The sequence below is a fragment of the Talpa occidentalis genome, unplaced genomic scaffold, assembly GCF_014898055.3.
Source record: "Talpa occidentalis isolate TD23 unplaced genomic scaffold, MPIMG_talOcc4v2.1 talOcc4.13, whole genome shotgun sequence".
NCBI lineage: Eukaryota > Metazoa > Chordata > Mammalia > Eulipotyphla > Talpidae > Talpa > Talpa occidentalis.
In genome coordinates, this window is record NW_023601322.1 from 91,350,844 (window position 1) to 91,370,550 (window position 19,707).

General features: G+C 38.0%; 1 protein-coding gene across 11 annotated transcripts in view; it reads left to right on the top strand.

The window, feature by feature from the left end:
• Positions 1-19,707, top strand: part of LOC119243609 (uncharacterized) — a 782,255-nt gene that overhangs the window by 518,532 nt on the left and 244,016 nt on the right. For 9 of the 11 annotated variants that reach the window (XR_008551531.1, XR_008551535.1, XR_008551532.1 and 6 more), the window contains one exon: positions 18,173-18,235. The exons of 1 other annotated variant lie outside the window; for it this stretch is intronic. Coding sequence is in view for 1 of the 10 variants with exons in the window: in XM_054694540.1 (XP_054550515.1) it covers positions 18,173-18,243 (71 nt within the window). In the remaining 9 variants the exon portion in view is untranslated. Of the gene's footprint in view, positions 1-18,172; positions 18,244-19,707 lie in introns of all 11 variants that reach the window. One more of the 11 variants, XM_054694540.1, reaches the window with a different exon arrangement.

Here is a 19,707-nt window from a genome sequence, read left to right on the forward strand (position 1 = left end):
TATCTTATATTTAATAGGTATTTATTTAGTGAAAGAATAAATGAGTGGGAAAACCTCTATGTATTTTCAAGTAAAATGTGCTACTATTAATTTTTGTTTTTAAAGATTTATTTATTTATGCATATAAGAGCTGGGGTACAGGCCAGAGATGTGAGGGGGTGGTGAGAGGATTCACCAGAGACAGATTGGGGAGCAGAACAGGCAGACTGACTGAAATACACTGCTGAGGGGAGCAGCGGGCAAGACAGAAGAGGTCTGCTTTGCGATGTGGGTAGCTCCTTGGCCACCAGGGATCGAACTCATGCTGCAGAGGCTGCGGATTGCTTTATAGTGTGGTCCTTAACCCCTTGCGCCACCAGCAAATGTGCTGCTGTTTAATAGTATCTTCTCTTTATTTAGTTGGATTTTTAAATGTATTTCAAAGTAAATGTGTTTTCATTTAATTCATCTAGTGACATCTTTGAAAGTTTAAGTTGGACTAGTTTAAACTGGTCTAGACTTTGAAGTCAGCAAGATGTAGATTGGATTCTCAGTTTTTCCATTACCAGTGGGATGACTTATTACAGTGTAAAAATTCCCTCTAACACTCATTTTCTCAACTGTAAGTATGCATAATCTTTACCTCACACAGCTGTTGTGAGAGTTGTGTCTTGATATTTTCTTAATAATTTGCCTTTTCGCCTTCCCAGAGGCATTTTTTAAGACATTGATTCTATCACTTGCTCATACAGTAGTACCTCAGCTATGTACTAAAAAAGCCTGGAATCCTGTTTTCAATCTCTCTCCACATCATTACAACAAATTCTTATAGACAAGGTTAAAAATATTGTATAGACCACTTTATCAGTATGTTCCTAATGACTCTATTTGGGATTTACCAGTCCACTGTTCTTTTATTTTTTTTTTAATTAATAAATTTTATTTTTATATTCCCCATATCCACTGTTCTTTTAAAAACATTAATTAAACTTGTCTGTCCAATTCCTAGTATGTTTTTATTGCTTTATTTCCTCATTATTACTAAAATAAGTCTTGTGTTGGTCATCAACTCTTCAGTCCCATGCAACAGTTACATTTAGTCTCTGATATGCCATTTTCCTGTGATAAAGTGATATATATATATATATATATATATACACCTTTCTTACCTTATTTTCAATTTTTTAAAAATATTTATTTATGCATACAACAACTGGGGTAGAGGCTAGAGATGTGGGGGTAGGGTGAGAGGATTTACCAGAGACAGAAAGGGGAATAGAACAAGCAGATCTAGTGAAATACATGGCTGAGGGGAGCAGCGGGAGAGACAGGAGAGGTCTGCTGCGCCATGTGGGTCAGCTCCCTGGCCAGGGATGGAACTTGTGCTACAGTGCTACTTGTTGATTTCTTCATAGTGCTGCAACTTAATACCTTGTGCCAGCAGAGAGGTCCTACTTTCAATCTTTAATTTTTAATCTTTAATTTGAAAATTCTCTTCCTTTATGGAGAACACAAAAATGGAAAGATTACATCAATTTTTGCAATAGTATCTGTCAATTGTACACCATAAATTCTAGGGGCTGTGCCTAGCCATTCATTCTTAGCTTTGTTCTACATCATTTAACAAAAGCAGTTTTAGAAGTTAAACAAAATTAGTATTAGCCTAAAGTAATAATAATATTCTTAAGATTCTGATTGTAGTCTGTAATTTTCACATTTGTTTTGTGTCTCATATCTATCTTATCGAATGTTCTTATTTCCATCTTAATATATTTGCCCAGCACTTAATTTCTATAAAGATCGGGTACAATTAAAATATTTTTAAGATATATCCTATTTGTCTTCATCACATCAGTTGCATAATCAGAAATACATTCTCTGAAATCATCCCAGGCTGCTTGAATCATTCCCACTTCTGAGACATGAATTAGTATATTTCTATACCTGAACTTTTAAGTCTGTCTTCCAGAAGTCTAGGATACATTAATCATTCGGCTCAGTCTTCAATTTCATGCCTATCAAAATTCTACGATGCCAAAATTACTTTCTCCATAGGTTGCCATCATTTCTTCTTCCCCAACTAATTCCCTCTTTTTCATTTTTATGAAAGCATGAGAAAGAATCAGAATCAATAAGTAACTCAGTAAATTCTCCCTTTTTCCCCACAGAAGATCTTTTCTCATTGTTTCCCCATTGAAATGTATTGTTTTCAATACTTTATTTCCATATAAAAAGAGTAAACTATGTTCTTACCTTATATATTCAATTGTTTTTAAGTATTTTGAGCTATTAGAAGTTGTGAAGGAGCTCCATAGTTATTTTTAGAATTTTTCTGATTATAATATCTGCTCAGATATATTTTCTAAGCCTATAAAAATAAAAATTTCAACAAAATGGGAATTTCATTATATATCTGGAGAGCTGGATTCCTGTAATTAGTATCACTTGCCTCTGAATTACTTTTGTAATCTTGGGTTTGTTTTATGGTATATTTCCTTTTTTAAGGTATGCTTTTGCAAAAAAACCATTTTTTTAAAGATTTATTTATTCATGCATACAAGAACCTGGGTATAGGCCAGTGTTGTGGGAAGGAGAGTGTTCACAGAGCAGGGAACAGAACAGGTAAACTGACAGAAATACACTGCTGAGGGGAGTGGCAGGCAAGACAGGAGAGGTTTGCCGTGCCATGGAGGTATCTCTGAGGCTAGCTGGGATCAAACCCATGCTGCAGGGGACAGCTTCACAGTGCTGCGCTCAACCACCTGAGCCACCAGGAAGGCCCGATAATACATTTTCTTAAACACTGAATAAACTATGGTAAGTAATGTGACAGATGACTTGTTCAGGGTGTTCTCACTTATAGCCAAGTATCCTTTCTCAGATTTTACTCTGTTAATATTTCATTTCAGCTGTACATATTCTTTTTTTTAAAGATTTATTTATATTTATTTATTTATACAAGCACTGGGTACAGTCAGAAGCGCGGGAGGGTGAGAGAATTCACCAGAGCCAGAGAGAGGAGCAGAGCAGGCAGAAGGACCGAAGTACACTGCTGAGGGGAGCAGCGGGTGGCAGGAGAGGTCTGCGCGCCATGCGGGACCCTCCTCCAGTGGCCGGGGAGCAGCCGGGGATTGAACTGGCATGCAGAGGCTGCGGGCAGCTTCGCAACCCAGCGCTCAACAGCTCCGCTACTGGGGAGGCCCTGTACATATTCTTGATGTATTCTCCTTTACTTCCCTTTCTACTGTATTTATTTCCAATAAACGGGGCTAGAAGTATATTTCCATCAATTATTTTATTCATGATGTCATAAAATTAACATGAGAATTATATTCAACTTTGTTTTAAAGGATACAGATGTGTGATCAAAAATACCCAGTGGCTACTGGTTTAGCCATTTCATAAGGAGTTGAGAAAGAAACATGTTCCTAGTCAAATGTAATCACTCGCAACATGGCGGTGAGGAGACGCTGCGAGTAAGATCTCCCATTAAAAAAAGTTAATAGGGAGGAAAAGCGGCAGGTCCCAGTGAGAACCAGGACACGGAAGATAAACGGACGACTCCAGCAAACTGCCTGAAGAAGAAAGTGGCCATAAAGAGGACCAGAAGGGAGGGAAGCGCAGAACCCTGCTCCCCTCCCCCGCCCACAGAGGAGGCACTCTCTGACCGGCAGAGAGGAGGGAAACAACAAACTAAAACAACCAACAAGAACAAAGGACGCAGCAAGCGGGACTGTGAGTGGAAAGGAACTATTGCAGCCACCACACACCGTCCGACTGGAGCTGTGGAGAACCCCCGATCAGCGATCGGCGGAGTGTGAGCTCCGGGCGCCATGATGAAGAGAGACGCCGCCCAGGAGGAGACCAGCACCAGCACACAGCCCCGGCCACCTGGTAAGCTTGCGCGGAAAGCGCCGGAAAGACAGACACGGAGCGGGATTGCGCGGGGAAAGCGGCGCGGATTGCGCGGATCGGATCGCAGCTGCCCAGGTCCCCGCGCCTGCCACCTAGGCTTGTGGGGAGGCGACCTAGGCTTGCGGGGAGACGCATGGAGGCCCTCCCGGAGTGAGCAGGAACCAGGCGCCCAGGCAGGGGAGCGGGATTCAAAAGGCGCCATTCCCACGCCACTGATCTGGGCTACAGCCCGCGTCCTGGAACTGAGGGCTTTGGAACTGAGACCCGGGGCACGAAATTAGGGGCGTGGGTTCCCCACGACGGTGGGACACAAGGCAGACACAGCACCCCAAAGCCGTTGAGGTGTACCCTACCATCCCTGCTCTGCTCCCTGTCCCACTGGGTGGAAAATCAGCTCCCCAAGGGCTCCAGGAGAGATCTCTGGCACCACCTAGCGACTTGAAGCCAGCACAGGCTCCTGAAGGAGCTAGTGGCCAGCTGGGGAGTTAGCCCACGCCGGGCCCCATCCGAACAAGTAGTCTGAGCCCACAGGGAGAGCGAGCACCCACAGCCAGGGCAGACCAAGCGCGCAGAAGAGTGGGCCTGAGACCGGACGCGCAGGGAGTGTGTCCCACATCACCATTATAGAATAGGGACATTTCTTCAGTAAAGACTACCTGCAGAAGGCTTCCTCAGGAGCCAGAGGTGAGTGGGGGAAGTTCGCCCACGCCAGACCCCCTCTGGCCTGCACTCCAAGCCCAGAGGGGGAGCAGGAACCCACCGCTGGGGCAGACCAGGCGCACAGGGGAGTGTGTACCCACATCGGCATATTAGAACAGGGACCTTTCTCCAGTAAAGACTGCTTGAAACTGACAGATGACTCCTGGAGGAACCAGGGGGGAGCAGAGAAGCCCACCCAAGATGCCGGCCAGTCCCAACTACACAGTGTCCCAACGCATACGGCAAATTAGAAAACAGACAGTAGGGAGGAGAAGAACCACACACAACCTAGCAACTCTCCAGAGAAAAAGCACACCACAAAAAGAAAACCAGCCCCCAGATGGCAACGACAGTAACTTGGAAGAACTTCTGAGCCTTCCAGAAAGAGAATTTAAAATTGCCGTGATTAAAAACTGACAGAAGTCATAAAGGAAAACAATGATAAGGGAAAAATAATCAACGATCAGAAGAATGAAATTGAGTCCCTAAAGAGGGAAGTAAAAGAAATGCAGGAGATCAAAGAATTAATGGAAGAACTAAAGAATTCTGGGAAAAGCAATGAAAGCAGAATTGATGAAATGGAAGAACGAATAAATACTCTTGAAGACACAGAAATAAAAAGAACCAAAACAGAAAAGGAAAGAGAAGTACGAAGGAAAAAGAATGAAGAAAGACTTCGGGAACTATCTGACTCTATGAGGAAAGGAAATATAAGAGTTATAGGAATACCAGAAGGAGAGGAGAGAGAAGTAGGAACAGAGAAAATATTCAAAGAGATAATTGAAGAGAACTTCCCAAATGTGAAGGAGGAGCTGAAAATTGATATACAAGAAGCAAGAAGAAACACCAAACTTCCACGACGAAAGGAAAAATACAGCAAGACACATAATAGTAAAGCTCCCAAGAATCCAGGACAAGGAAAAAATAATGAAGCTGGCAAGAGGGAAGAAACAGATAACATTCAAAGGAAAGCCAATCAGGCTGACATCAGACTTCTCCGAAGAAACACTACGGGCAAGGAGAGAGTGGAGGGACATAGTCAACAGACTCCAAGAAAACAGATGCCAACCAAGAATACTCTATCCCGCAAAGCTCTCCTTCCTCTTTGAAGAAAGAATATGGACTTTCCCAGACAAACAGAAACTCCGGAATTTCATTGCAACTAAACCCCCACTCCAAAAAATACTACAAGGAGTCCTAAAGCCAGAACCTCAGAGGGACGAATAACAATGAAAGAAGGCCAAAAAAAAAAAAAAGTTATTAAAAGAATAAATAAATAAAATCAAAGGAAAGACAAACACAATGGCAAATACAGATGTTAACATATCAATATTAACTCTAAATGTAAATGGACTAAACTCTTCAATAAAAAGACACAGAGTTGCAGCCTGGATTAAGAAACAAAACCCAACCTTTTGCTGTCTCCAGGAAACACATTTAGCTACAAAAGATAAAAATAGGCTCAAAGTTAAAGGATGGAAAACAATCCTACAAGCAAATGGACCAAAAAAGAAAGCAGGAACAGCTATACTTATATCAGATAAAACAGATTTCAAACTCAAAAAGATAAAAAGAGACCCCAATGGTCACTACATTATGATCAAGGGGACAATACTTCAAGAAGAAATAACACTCATTAACATATACTCACCAAACGAAGGAGCACCAAAATATATCAGACAACTGTTGTCCTCTCTGAAAACAGACATCAGAGAAAACACATAGGTAGTGGGAGACTTCAACACACCACTATCAACAATGGATAGATCAACAAGACAAAAAATAAGTAAAGAAACCAAAGCTCTAAATAAGGACCTAGAGCAATTGGGCTTAACAGACATCTATAGAACACTAAACCCCAAAAAAACGGAGTACACATTTTTCTCAAGCGCACACGGATCATTCTCCAGGATCGATCACATACTGGGGCACAAGACAAACATCAACAGATACACCAAGATTGAAATCATATCAACCATCTTTTCTGACCATGAAGGCATCAAACTAGAAATAAACCATAAAAAGAAGGCAAGGAACTTTCCTACCTCATGGAGATTAAAAAACACACTACTGGAAGACCACTGGACTAATGAGGAGATGAAAGAAGAAATTAAAAAATTTTTTGAATTGAACGACAAGGAGGACACCAATATCCTAAATGTATGGGATGCAGCAAAAGCAGTAATAAGAGGAAAATATATAGCAATAGAAGCTCACATCAAGAAACAAGAAAGAACTCAAAGAAACAACCTAATCTCGAAGCTCAAAGATCTAGAAAAAGAACAACAAAAAAAACCCAAAACCAGTAGAAGAAAAGAATAATAAAAACCAAAGCAGAAATAAATGAAATTGAAACTAAAAAAACAATCCAAAAGATCAATGAAACCAAGAGCTGGTTCTTTGAAAAAATCAATAAAATAGACAAACCCCTAGCCAGGCTCACAAAGGAAAAAAGGGAGAAAGCACAAATAAACAGGATCATCAATGAAAGAGGAGAAATCACAACGGACACAGCAGAAATCAAAAGAATAATCAGTAACTACTATGAACAGTTATATGGAAACAAGTTTAACAATCTAGAGGAGATGGACAAATTCCTACAACTCTACAATCACCCAAAGCTAGATAAAGAAGAAATAGAACACCTAAACAGACCAATTACAATTAGCGAAATTGAAATGGTAATCAAAAACCTCCCCAAAAACAAAAGCCCAGGACCTGATGGATTTACAAATGAATTCTACCAAACATTCAGAGACAAATTAGTGCCTATCCTTCACAAACTCTTCTAAAAAATTGAGAAGGAAGGGACAATACCAAACACGTTCTATGAAGCCAACATTACACTAATACCAAAACCGAACAAGGACAACACAAAAAAGGAAAACTACAGGCCAATCTCCCTAATGAACACTGATGCAAAAATCCTCAATAAAATTTTAGCCATCAGAATCCAACAAAGTATCCATAAGATAATTCACCACGACCAAGTAGGATTCATTCCAGGGACACAAGGATGGTTTAACATCCGAAAATCAATCAACGTTATCCAACACATCAACAAAAAAATATAAAAACCATATGATAATATCAATAGATGCTGAGAAAGCTTTCGACAAAGTGCAACACCCACTCATGATAAAAGCCCTTGAAATTCTTGGGATACAAGGAACATACCTTAACATCATAAAGGCCATCTATGACAAGCCAACAGCCAGTATCATTCTCAATGGTGAAAAGCTGAAAGCAATTCCATTAAGATCTGGAACAAGACAAGGATGTCCACTCTCACCACTGCTTTTCAATATAATACTGGAAGTCCTAGCCAGGGCAATAAGACAAGAGAAAGACATCCAAGGAATCCAAATAGGAAAAGAAGAAGTCAAACTATCACTAATTGCAGACGATATGATATTATACATAGAGAACCCCAAAAACTCAACAGAAAAGCTAATTCAACTCATCAATCAGTTCAGTAAAGTGGCAGGATACAAAATCAACACGCAAAAGTCAGTAGCCTTTCTATACACAAACAATAAATCTGAAGAAGAAGAAATCAAAAAAAACATCCCTTTCGTTATTGAAACAAAAAAATCAAATATTTGGGAATAAATCTAACAAAAGAGGTAAAGGACCTATACAAAGAAAACTATAAAACACTGTTAAAAGAAATAGAGGAAGACACAAAGAAATGGAGAGACATCCCCTGCTCATGGATTGGAAGAATAAACATTATTAAAATGGCCATCCTTCCAAAAGCAATATACAGATTCAATGCTATTACAATCAAAATTTCAATGTCATTCTTCAAAGAAATAGAACAATTATTGATGAAATTCATATGGAATCACAAAAAACCCTGAATAGCCAAAGCTCTCCTGAAAAAAAAAGAAGGGAATGGAGGCATCACACTCCCAGACTTCAAACTATACTACAAAGCCATAATCATCAAAACTGCATGGTATTGGAACAAGAACAGACATACAGACCAATGGAATCGAATAGAAAATCCAGAAATAAACCCACAGATTTATGGTTAACTAATCTTTGACAAAGGAGCAAAGACTATGCATTGGAGCAAAGAAAGTTTGTTCAATAAATGGTGCTGGGAAAACTGGGTCGCTACATGCAAAAGAATGAAGCTTGACCACTACCTCACACCATACACAAAAATCAACTCAAAATGGATTAAAGAATTAGACATAAGACCTGAAACCATAAAATATATAGAAGGAAATATAGGCGAAACACTACGTGATTTGCACATCAAAGACATCTTTACAGACACATCACCCAAAGCAGTGATAGTGAAGGCGAAGATAAACAGCTGGGACTACATCAAATTAAAGAGCTTCTGCACAGCAAAAGAGACAATAACAAAAACAAAGAGAAACCCCACCAACTGGGAGAACATTTTTGCACCCAACACTAATGATAAAGGACTGATCACAAAAATCTGCAAAGAGCTGATGAGACTCAACAACAACAAAGAAAATAACCCAGTCAAAAAATGGGCAGAAGAGCTAAAAACAAACTTCTCTGAAGAGGAAATGCAAATGGCCAACAGGCATATGAAAAAATGTTCAACATCACTTGTCATCAGGGAAATGCAAATCAAAACTACCATGAGATACCATCTTACACCAGTGAGAATGGCACATATTAAAAAAAACTAGCAACAACAAATGTTGGCGAGGGTGTGGAGAAAAAGGAACTCTTCTGCACTGTTGGTGGGAATGCAAACTGGTCCAACCACTGTGGAAAGCTGTGTGGAGATTTCTGGACCTACTAAACATAGAGCTTCCATAGGATCCAGCAATTCCACTCCTAGGTATTTACCCAAAGGACACAGAAACATCAATTCCAAAGAACACCTGCACCCCTATGTTTATAGCAGCACTGTTTACAATAGCTAAGCTTTGGAAACAACCCAAATGCCCAAAAATAGATGACTGGATCAAGAAGATGTGGTCCATATATACCATGGAATATTACTCAGCATTCAAAAAAGATAAACACATGCAATTTGCAGCAACATGGATGGCGCTGGAAGGGATCATGCTCAGCGAAATAAGCCAAAAAGAAAAAGAAAAATACCGGATGGTCTCACTCATAGCAGGAATCTAGAAAACTTAAATAAGGGACCAGGAAAATGAATAACTATAAGAAAGTGAAAATCAAAATCAACAAAAAACTATGAACCAGAGACACTTTTAAGGGGCAGGGGCGGGAGGGGAGGGATTGGGGTCAGAATGGGGACGCTGCAATTGTATGGGGAATATAACAATAAAATTTATTATCTAATAAAAAAAAAAAACAAAAACAAAAGTAATCACTCAGTTCTCTTAGTCTGGTCATTATATGCTGGTCATTATATGCTGATTATGGTATTTATATGCTAATTATAATGTTTTTGCTGCCCTTTTTTATAAAGTTAATTGAACACATGCCTGCCTTTTATTTCCTTGATGTTTCAGCAAAATTGAATCAGTAGAATATTTCCTTCTTAAAAATCTTTCTTCCCTCAGCTTCTGTGTGACCACGATCTTCCTATTTTCTTCTCTTGTATATCCCTTATCACTTCTTACAATACTTTTTATTGTGTTTTTTTATTTTTCAAATTTTATTTTATATAAATCTTGCATCATTTTTCATTTTTGCACAATGTATGCATTTTCATTTTGGTTATATTCCCCATACAATTCCCACCCCCTTTATTTTGACCCTAATCCCTCCCCCTCATAGTTTGTCTCTGGTTTATTGTTGCTTGTTGATTTTACCAAGGACTTGCCTTTGGCAAGCTGCTCTTCATACTATGAGGCTGGTTCTTGGTGGTTTCACAAATACCGGTGGGGTTTCAAATACTCTGTAAATGTCATTGAGCCAACTATCATCTTGCTATTTAATTTTTCTATTTTCCAAATTATGTTTATTGAGGTAAAGTAGTTTTACATATTTTTATCTGCTCCAGGGGCTATAGATTCAAACTTCTACAGTGTATACTGGAGGTGAGCCATGTCCCCAAAATCCTTCACCGTGTTCCACTGGGTGCTTTCCATCCTCCACTCTCACCCCACCACCTTCTGTCTTGTCTTTCCTCAATTTTGAAGTCAGATGAGTTAGAAGAATTTCTTATAGTTTGTTTTTGGTTTGGTTATGACTGACCCTTTGTTAGGTCTCTATATTCCATATGCATGCAAGACTACCTGGTATTTGTCTTTCTTCTTGTGACTTATTTTACTTGGCATGATCCTCTTCATTTCCATCAATGTTATGGTAAATAATAGGAGTTCATCCTTTTTTATGATTGAGCAGTATTCCGTTGTGTATATATACCACATTTTTTCCAATATACTCTTCTGTCCTTGGATACTTAGACTGTTTCCACAACTTAGCTATGTAAGCAGTTGAATGTAGGAGTACATATATCCCTTCTAATTAATGTTTTTATAGTTTTCCAGTAGATACCTGGGAGTGGAATTACTGGGTCATATGGTAGGTCTATTTTTAATATTTTGAGAAACCTTCGTACTGTTTTCAGTGGCTGGACTAGTCTACACTCCCACCAACAGTGTAAGAGTGTTCCTTTTTCTCCACATCTCACTAACACTCGTTTCCAGTCTTTTTGCTATGGGTTATTGTCACTGATGTCAGGTGGTATCTCTTTGTGGATTTGATTTGCATTTTCCTGATGTTAGTGATGATGATCATTCTTTCATGTGCCTGTTGGCATTCTCTATGCTAAAGATCATCTTTCTTAAGTTATCTTTTCCTTTTTTTCTACCTGTTTCAGTAAGTTAAACCACCATCGATGTTTCGTGCCTCATAACTCCTAGCCTCCTTGTTCTTCATGAATTCTATGCTCAACAAGCTATAAATGATTACAGATTCCACACTCATAATATCTTTGCATTCAGTTTCTTCTCTAATTTCCAACTGCCATTTCAGTAATACAAAATTTGTCTGCTTTTGTCTGCGTCACTGGAATAACTTCTTAATGGATTTCATCCTCACTTTGTCATGTGGAACAGATTGATGGTTTCCATTTTCAGCTAGGCCCTCCACATTATTCAGCAATATTTTTACTTGTCAGTCAAATGAATCGTGGTTTTATAGCCCTGACCTATGTGCTAGCATGAGCACGGCTCTCTCCCTCACTATATCTGGTAGTAATAATTTGGGAGTTGATCTATGATGCTTTGCAAGTCACCCCAGGGGAATTATAAACTTGTATCTGCATGCAAAATTGACCTTGATTGTGTTATTTGCTCACACCTTCTTCTGTACAGCTGTGTTTAAGAAAAATGACCTTTGTTCCAAACTAAAATTCATGCCAACAATTTGTTTCTAGATATTCTGAGGACTTCTCGTCTTTGGGATACTGAATCCATTCTGGTCTTGTCACTGAGCAAGAAGAATGCCACACTTCACGACCTAAGCTCCAAAACATTGTATTCAAGTCTCTCTACCAGAATTTTGAAAATTTCTGATCATCAGCCCTTAATCATGGGTTTTCTTCCATCATGCTGCCCTAGATGAAGTTGACCTTTATCAGCTTCCCTAGATTATTTCTTCCTAATATTTGCCTATTTCAAATCTCCTTTTTACTTAACAGGTTTAAAATCAAATATGACCTTCTTTTAATGGAATGTGGTAGATACTTGACACATGTGGGGGAGCACGGAAAGAGGAAGCACAGTGTTCACTTGAAAATGGAAGTAGGAAGCAAAAATAATCTTTGTTTTCATGGTCTGAATTTATCTTCCTTGTGGATATCCCTGAGTTTATTTTCTGAATGTGGATCATTCTATTCCACATTGAGTTATCCATTTTTCTTTGCTGTTCATCCATCATTCTCCTTGTTCTGAGGTGACTGTTCTTTCCAGCTTCAGGGAGAGAAGCTAGTTTCTCATTTCATTAATTTATTCATTCAACAAGGATTCACTGATGGTATGGAGTTACATTAGGAACTATATTCTATATAGAATAACTACAAATAGAAGGCATTCCTGTTTCCAAAATGTATTTAGTGAGATAAGGAATATGTAAATTAAGTGTTACCACTGCTGTGGTAAAATCCATGTAGAATTCAGGGGACTCACAGTGAAGGGAGCATAAAAGTCTTATCAGCAATGAGAATCCAAGACATCCCAAAGGAATGGAAGTTCCAGAAGGTTTCATATGAAATCTTATTTCATATGAAATAGTGGGTATTCATCCCACCAGTATCATAGGATTGTTTAGAGAAGTAAAAGTTAGAAACATATGGAGTCAGTTTATAGCATTTACAACCCTCAGTGTACAGTTCATAAGTATGTCTATGTGTGAATGTGTTTGTGTGAATGTATGTGTGAGAGGGGAGAAGAAATCATTCTTGGCTTCCTGTTAAGAAGAAATAGTATTTGTCTTTCTCCTTTTACTCTAGCCAAAATGTGGATCGATCCTATCAATTATATAAACATTATATAGCTTGATGTGAATTTTTTACTTTACACAGTAGGCAACTCTTTGAAGCTTCCTACATTCTCACTTTTTTCCCCATATTATCCTTATCATCATTATTATTATTGAATCTCCCAGAGTACATGATTATTAAAAAATACTGTGATAAAACTGAAAAGAATAAAGGTGATTAGATAAATAAGCAAGTTTGATCATAGCATTTAAAGTGATTTGTACTAGAGGGGAAAGGATAAAATAATAGTTGAGTGTGAAATGGAGCTGGCACATGTTTTCTGAAATCATGGCATTGTTGGTATTATAAAAGCCCTGCTAAAAATCTAGGCTCAGTAGAGTTGTGAAAGTAGGTAGTTCTCTGCTTTTGATGAATATTGCAAGTGAAGTGTAAATGAGAATTTAAAACCCATTTCAATGATATAGTCAGGGAGGGTCTTGTCCAAGATTCCATCTCTCAGAAGAATGTACATGATTGATATAGGCTTAGAGAAACATCACCTCACTTTTGTATGCAGTGAAAAAGAAAGTTTTGTTTTCAAAATCAAAATTTCATATTTTGATTGCTTTTGGGGTATTGTGTCAGTTCTGACTGCCTTGAAATCAGATTACCATAAGGGTCTAAAATCCGTTATATTTTTCAAAGAGATTTATTATCCTGGGTTTGGTTCGGAAATCAGAACTTCTCTAAAGTTTGTTTGAATAAAATGATTTAATACATGGGCTTCCCTGGTGGCACAGGCGGTTGAGCCTAGTGCTGCGAAGCTGTCCGCAGCCTCTGCAGTGCGGGTTTGATTCTGGCCGGCTGTGGAGATAACCACAGGGTGCGGCAGACCTCTCCTGTCTCGCCCACTGCTCCCCTCAGCAGTGTATTTTGTCAGTCTGCCTGTTCTTTTCCCCACTCTGTCTCTGGTGAATACTCTCACTCTCCCACACATCTGGCCTGTACCCTGGTTCTTGTATAAATAAATCAATCTTAAAAAAATGATTTAATATACAATTTGGGACTTTTGTAAATCTGGAAAGAGTTGCTGGGGCGCCTAGTGGATGGAGGGGTTGGGATGACGGTTAGGAGGTCAAGAATCAGCCACTCATGACCTCAGCTTAATCAGAGGACTCCAAAATTGGTTGGAAAACTGCAGCACTTTCTGGAAAATATCCTATGAACTGTATCACTTTTCAACAGAGAAGTAGGAGAGTAGGGAGAAGTCTGAGAAACATCTGTGAGTGCCATGAACTTCTGGGAGATGACATCTTCTGAATCTGCCCAATTTTCCTCTTATGGTTAAACTTTAAACTGGAAACACATGGGGGAAGGTATTCTGCAAAATATAATTCCTGATTTCTCTGCACTGCTGCATTCTCTGGAATAGGAGCTACAAAATCGCTGGGGTTCCCTAGTGGCCTAGCAGTTAAGTCTAAGTGCTATCACCTACAGGGCTTGAGTTCAAGCCTTGACAGGGAGCTGACCCACATGGCACAGCAGAATGCTCCTGTCTCACCTGCTGCTTTCCTCAGCAGTGTATTACAGTAGATCCTCCTGTTTTGCTCCCCACTCTGTCTCTGGTGATTCCTCTCACCCCCCACAACTCTAGCCTATCTCTCAGTTCTTCTTCACATAAATAAATAAACCTTTAAAAATATGTACAGGGCTTCCCCTGGTGGCGCGGCAGTTGAGCACTAGGTTGTGAAGCTGCCCACAGCCTCTGCAGTGCCAGTTCGATCCCTGGCTGCCAGGGCGAGGGTCCCACATGGCACAACAGACCTCTCCTGCCACACTCTCTGCTCCCCTCAGCAGTGTACTTCGTCAGTCTGCCTGTTCTGTTCCCCGCTCTGGCTCTGGTGAATTCTCCCACCCTCCCACGCTTCTGACTGTACCCAGTGCTTGTATAAATAAATAAATGAATCTTTAAAAAATTAAAAAAATAAAAATATGTATAGCTAATATTCCAATAAGTGTCACTAAACCAACAAAACTTAATAATTGCTATTTGTTATTCAGTGATAAAAATGTTAGAATTTATATTGTAATGAAAAAGTGACAAGTTTATACTTAACATTTTCAATACTATCTCAACATATTTTGTATATTTTGAAATTGAATGGCTATTAAGAATTTTATGTTTTCTCCACTCTGTAAAAAGTCAAACACAAATAAATCTGAATGCTATATCCTTGATGATTACTTCTCTAACATGTGGAACATTTTACCATATTTAATCCATATGTTAAAGGATTTTTACTAGAAAATTGAATGAAAATTTGTGTAAAAAACATGAGAATATAGAATCTAAGATTTTAGATCATGTTGTATTTTAATAATATTGCTTAGCACTAGAACTATGTTTTTCTTAAATTATAAAAAAGTGCCTGTTATTTATTATAAAATATGAGATAAGAATTAAATTGAATATTTTTTAGTGTCTTAAATATTACAACTTTCTGCATGTATATGTCATTAATGCTTTTTTATTGAATTAATATTGTATTACAACATTATATAAGTTTCAGGTGTTCAGCATTGAGAATCAATACTTAATACTATATTAAGTTCACTAACAAAAGTCTAAATCTGTCCTTCATCAGACCATAGTCCTTCACCCAAAACCAACAGTTGATCTCATAGTCCAGTTTATCAAACAATTTTTTTAAATTTTCTTGGCACACTTAAATATATCAACTTTTTATTTGGTTAAGTTGTCAATATGATGAAGCTATATTGATTGTGCTTATCACCTGATACATCATCAGAAGAGTGTATGGGTGTGTTCTCTTGTAAAATTCAGTGAAAGTGCCATTTCTGTTTGTGAAAACTTTTTCCTGAGTGTCCATATGTGTGTATGTATGTATATAAACATGCATGTATGTGCATATAAACATATTTTATATGTCAACCTGATATCTTTGTCAAATTGCTAGTTAATTATAACAATTTAAGTTTTAAATTGATAACATTCCACCTTCTTAATAAACACTGTTTCTATCTGGACTCCTGAGCCAAGACCAATACCCTAGACTAGTCAAAATGCATTATTTTTAATACTGTCGGTATTCCCTGTGGTAGCTAGTGATACTTTTCTTATAAAAATTCTGCCTTTTGGGCATCAATGTTTTTCCAGCTTTAAATAAGACAAAATTGATTTTGTTGCAATAGTCTAGCTATGTGTGTGTGTGTGTGTGTGTGTGTGTGTGTGTGTTTGTAGCTATGTTAAGATACTTTTTTTAATTAAATGTCAAATACAGCTTGGCACTGGAAACAGTGCTGGCTTGATGTTTGAGGAAAGACTGTCAGCCTGTCTCTCCCTGTCAAATTGCCAGCTGCCTCGCTGTGATTAGTTTACGCTAAGGCATCACTGTCGGGCACTGCTTCCTATCACAAATGGCTCAATACTGTGTGACTTGGGGGGAAACTTGACACAACCTATTTGTCTTTGGGAGATTGAATTTTATACTTTTAATTATCTAAGGTTATTTTAGATATTTTTCCTGCAGATGTAACAATAAATCACAAATCCCATTCAGAGTTGGGCATGAAAAGGAAAGCTGTATTCCTTCTGAGTGGTAATTCCTCTGAATCTTCCTGTCCGGTGCTCTAATTGGAATGGGATATTTGTATTCTATTGGTCATGGAAATATTTATGCTAATGCCTTTCACATTTGGAAAATTTTCGGGTCAGAATGTCATTGGTCATCAAGAAACTTGGATTCCCTCTCAGTTCTTTGGAACAACTCATTTCTTGCAGTGAAATTTTTTGGTGAGATTGTGTGATTCTCTAGCAGATTAAATCAGAAGCAATTATCCAGGTAATTAAAGGCTTTCACTGTCCCCAAACCCCCCACTTTAAATCAAAACAGAAAAAGAGGAAACACTGGAGTTTTTTCCTGCTCAGAATTCAAAAGAGAGTAAGTGCTGCTTTAGCTGTTAGGACTGTTTGGGGGAAAGCAGAGTTTGAAACTAAAATGAGCAGCAGAACGTGAGAAGAGGTGAGGCAGCAGAAGAGCAGCAGAAGGTGAGGCAGCAGTGTTGAGGGCAGCTTTTGGTAACAACAGCAGTGTGCAGGGCCAGTAATGGGTTCTACTTTTGTCTTATTTTTTTTTTTTTCCTACTAGTACAGCTGCACCAAGTTTCTTTCACTTAGAATTTGTTTAGTTTACCTTTTCCATCCTTCTGCTTTCCAATTATTCTGTCCATATGTATCTTTTCTCAAGAGTGAAATTGCATCTTTAGCAATCCCATGGATGACACTTGATTTTCACTGGACCATTTGGCCCATATATATGTAATACAACTACTAATAGATTTGGAATTTTATTTACTATCATATTTTGAGTTTTTTATTCTTTACTTACTCAGCATGTTTTCCTTAATTCCTGTGAGATTATTTGTAATCTTTTCATTATTTTAATTTTTTAACTTTCTAATGTATATGTATTTTAGATTGCTATAGATATCACAATGCAATGATGGTTTACCAACTCTAAAGTGAAATAATGATTTTTATCTTCCTCCCAGAAAATATAAGTATTCAGCCCCTTTTATCACTGCATGCAAAATTTGTATATTTATATATTTTACTTGCAATATATTCTTATTTCATAAAGTATTTTATAAAATAGTATTTTAGACTTTCTATTTAATCACTTTTTGCTTCTTTCTACCTAACATACATTGTTTGTGAGGCTACTTTGCTTCTGAGACAAACATAGACTTAGGATTTCTTTGGCAAAGATCTGCTGGTGAAAAACTCACTTGTTTGTCCAAGAAGTTCTTTATGCAGGCAGTCAATAATATTTATCTAAAATGGTATGAGTTTGCCCCACTTATATCATTTCTGGGGATTTCAGCTAAATTGATGACTCTGCTTTGTAGTATACCCCATATTCTCTTCCCACTCCCGGCTATGTTCATGAGGATTCTTATGTATGGACACACAGCCTTCATGTCTGAGATCTGTTCATACAAATTCTCCATTTGAGGCCAGGCTAGAGGGCTGTCTTCCAATTTACAGGGCTGAGGACCACAGTCTAGAATGCCAAAATCTAAGGGCTATTTTTTTTTTGTGGTCCTTCTTGTAATATTTTCATAGGATATAATTTTCATGTATTAAGTTCTTCTTTTCCTCAGTTTTCAGGATTCCATCACAGCTGTCCAGATGTCTTTTCTCAGTGTAATGTCACTGATTTCAAGGTAATATGGTCTTTTTGTCTAACAATTTTTAGGACCTTCTATTTTTGTCTTTGCCTTTCTGAAGTTTCTTTAGTATGTCTAGTGCAGATTTCTTTCTTTTTTTTTTTTTTTTCATTTGGTTGGGGGTTTATTTGGCTTGTATTGGTACATTGGTGACATTTCTGCAGTGTACTAAACATTATTGTGTCTAATTCATTTATTAATCACGTTTATTGAGTATTTACTGTGTGACAAGCAATCCTGTAAGTATGGAAGATATAATCTGACTGAAAACAGTAAAAAAAAAAAAAATACCTGTTTTGTGTCACTTGCAGTCTACTGAAGAAACAACAAACATACAATAAAAGTACTCAAAAGAATTATAAGAGTTATCAAGAAAAAGTAAAGCAGAGCGTATCAGAGACAACTGCAGTTTACTTATTTATTTTTTAAAGATTTATGTTATTTATTTATGCATACAAGAACTGGGGTGTAGGCCAGAGGCGTGGGGTGGGGTGAGATGATTCACCAAAGACAGAGTGGGGAGCAGAACAGGGGGCTCTGCTGAAGGGAGCAGCGGGCACGACAGGAAAGCTCTACTGCGCCATGTGGTTTAGTTAGCTCCCTGGCCATCCTGAGAGAGAATTCATGCTGCAGTGGCTGGCGATAGCTTTATAGCACTGTCTTTAGCCCCTGTGTCACCAGGGAGGCACTTGGTTTATGATTATGGGTGTTGCTGAAACTTTCTTAGACCTGGAGGTACCTTTGCAAACTTCTTGTGTTAGCCTGTGCTGTATTATAATTACTTTCTAATAATCTATCAGGAGCCAGCAACTCATGTGAAGATTCTTTTTAGCATTCTACAAAACATAGGGAGAGATCAGACTTACTGTCAAATGAGATGTTATTAAATATACACATTATCTCTTTATTAATGACCACAGTTAATCAAAAGGTAGAACAATGAACTACATTACATAAAGGCAGTCATTTCCGAGTATCCTTTCTTAAATAAACCTCCTAATCTAAATTCTGGCCAGAAAGAATTATTTAGAATTTATTTAAATATATATTTAAAGTTCAAAGTATATGTCTGGGACAAAACAATTCTCAAAGATTTTGTTGTTTGAACTCTTTGTGATCACATTCCTTTCAGTACTGTCCTAGAATTTTTGAAAAACTGCTGTGAAACATGGGAATTTATGTGCTCAAGACAAAATAAAAAATTATTTTTGTAACATCACCCCTAAAGGAACATTTTTCATAATTATTTATTGAGCTCCCAGGGATTGGACTTGTTTTACTATAAAACATGGGAGTAGACATGATCCCTGAACTTTGCAAAGTTTGAGCTTGAGAGGTGGTTTAAATTTTTGTTGACTCTATAAAAATGTTTCAAATTCTGACGTCATATGAATCAAATATGTCCTGTGATTTCTTGATGCTTTCTAGCCAGCATTCTGTATGATTGTTCAACTTTACTTTAGGGACGC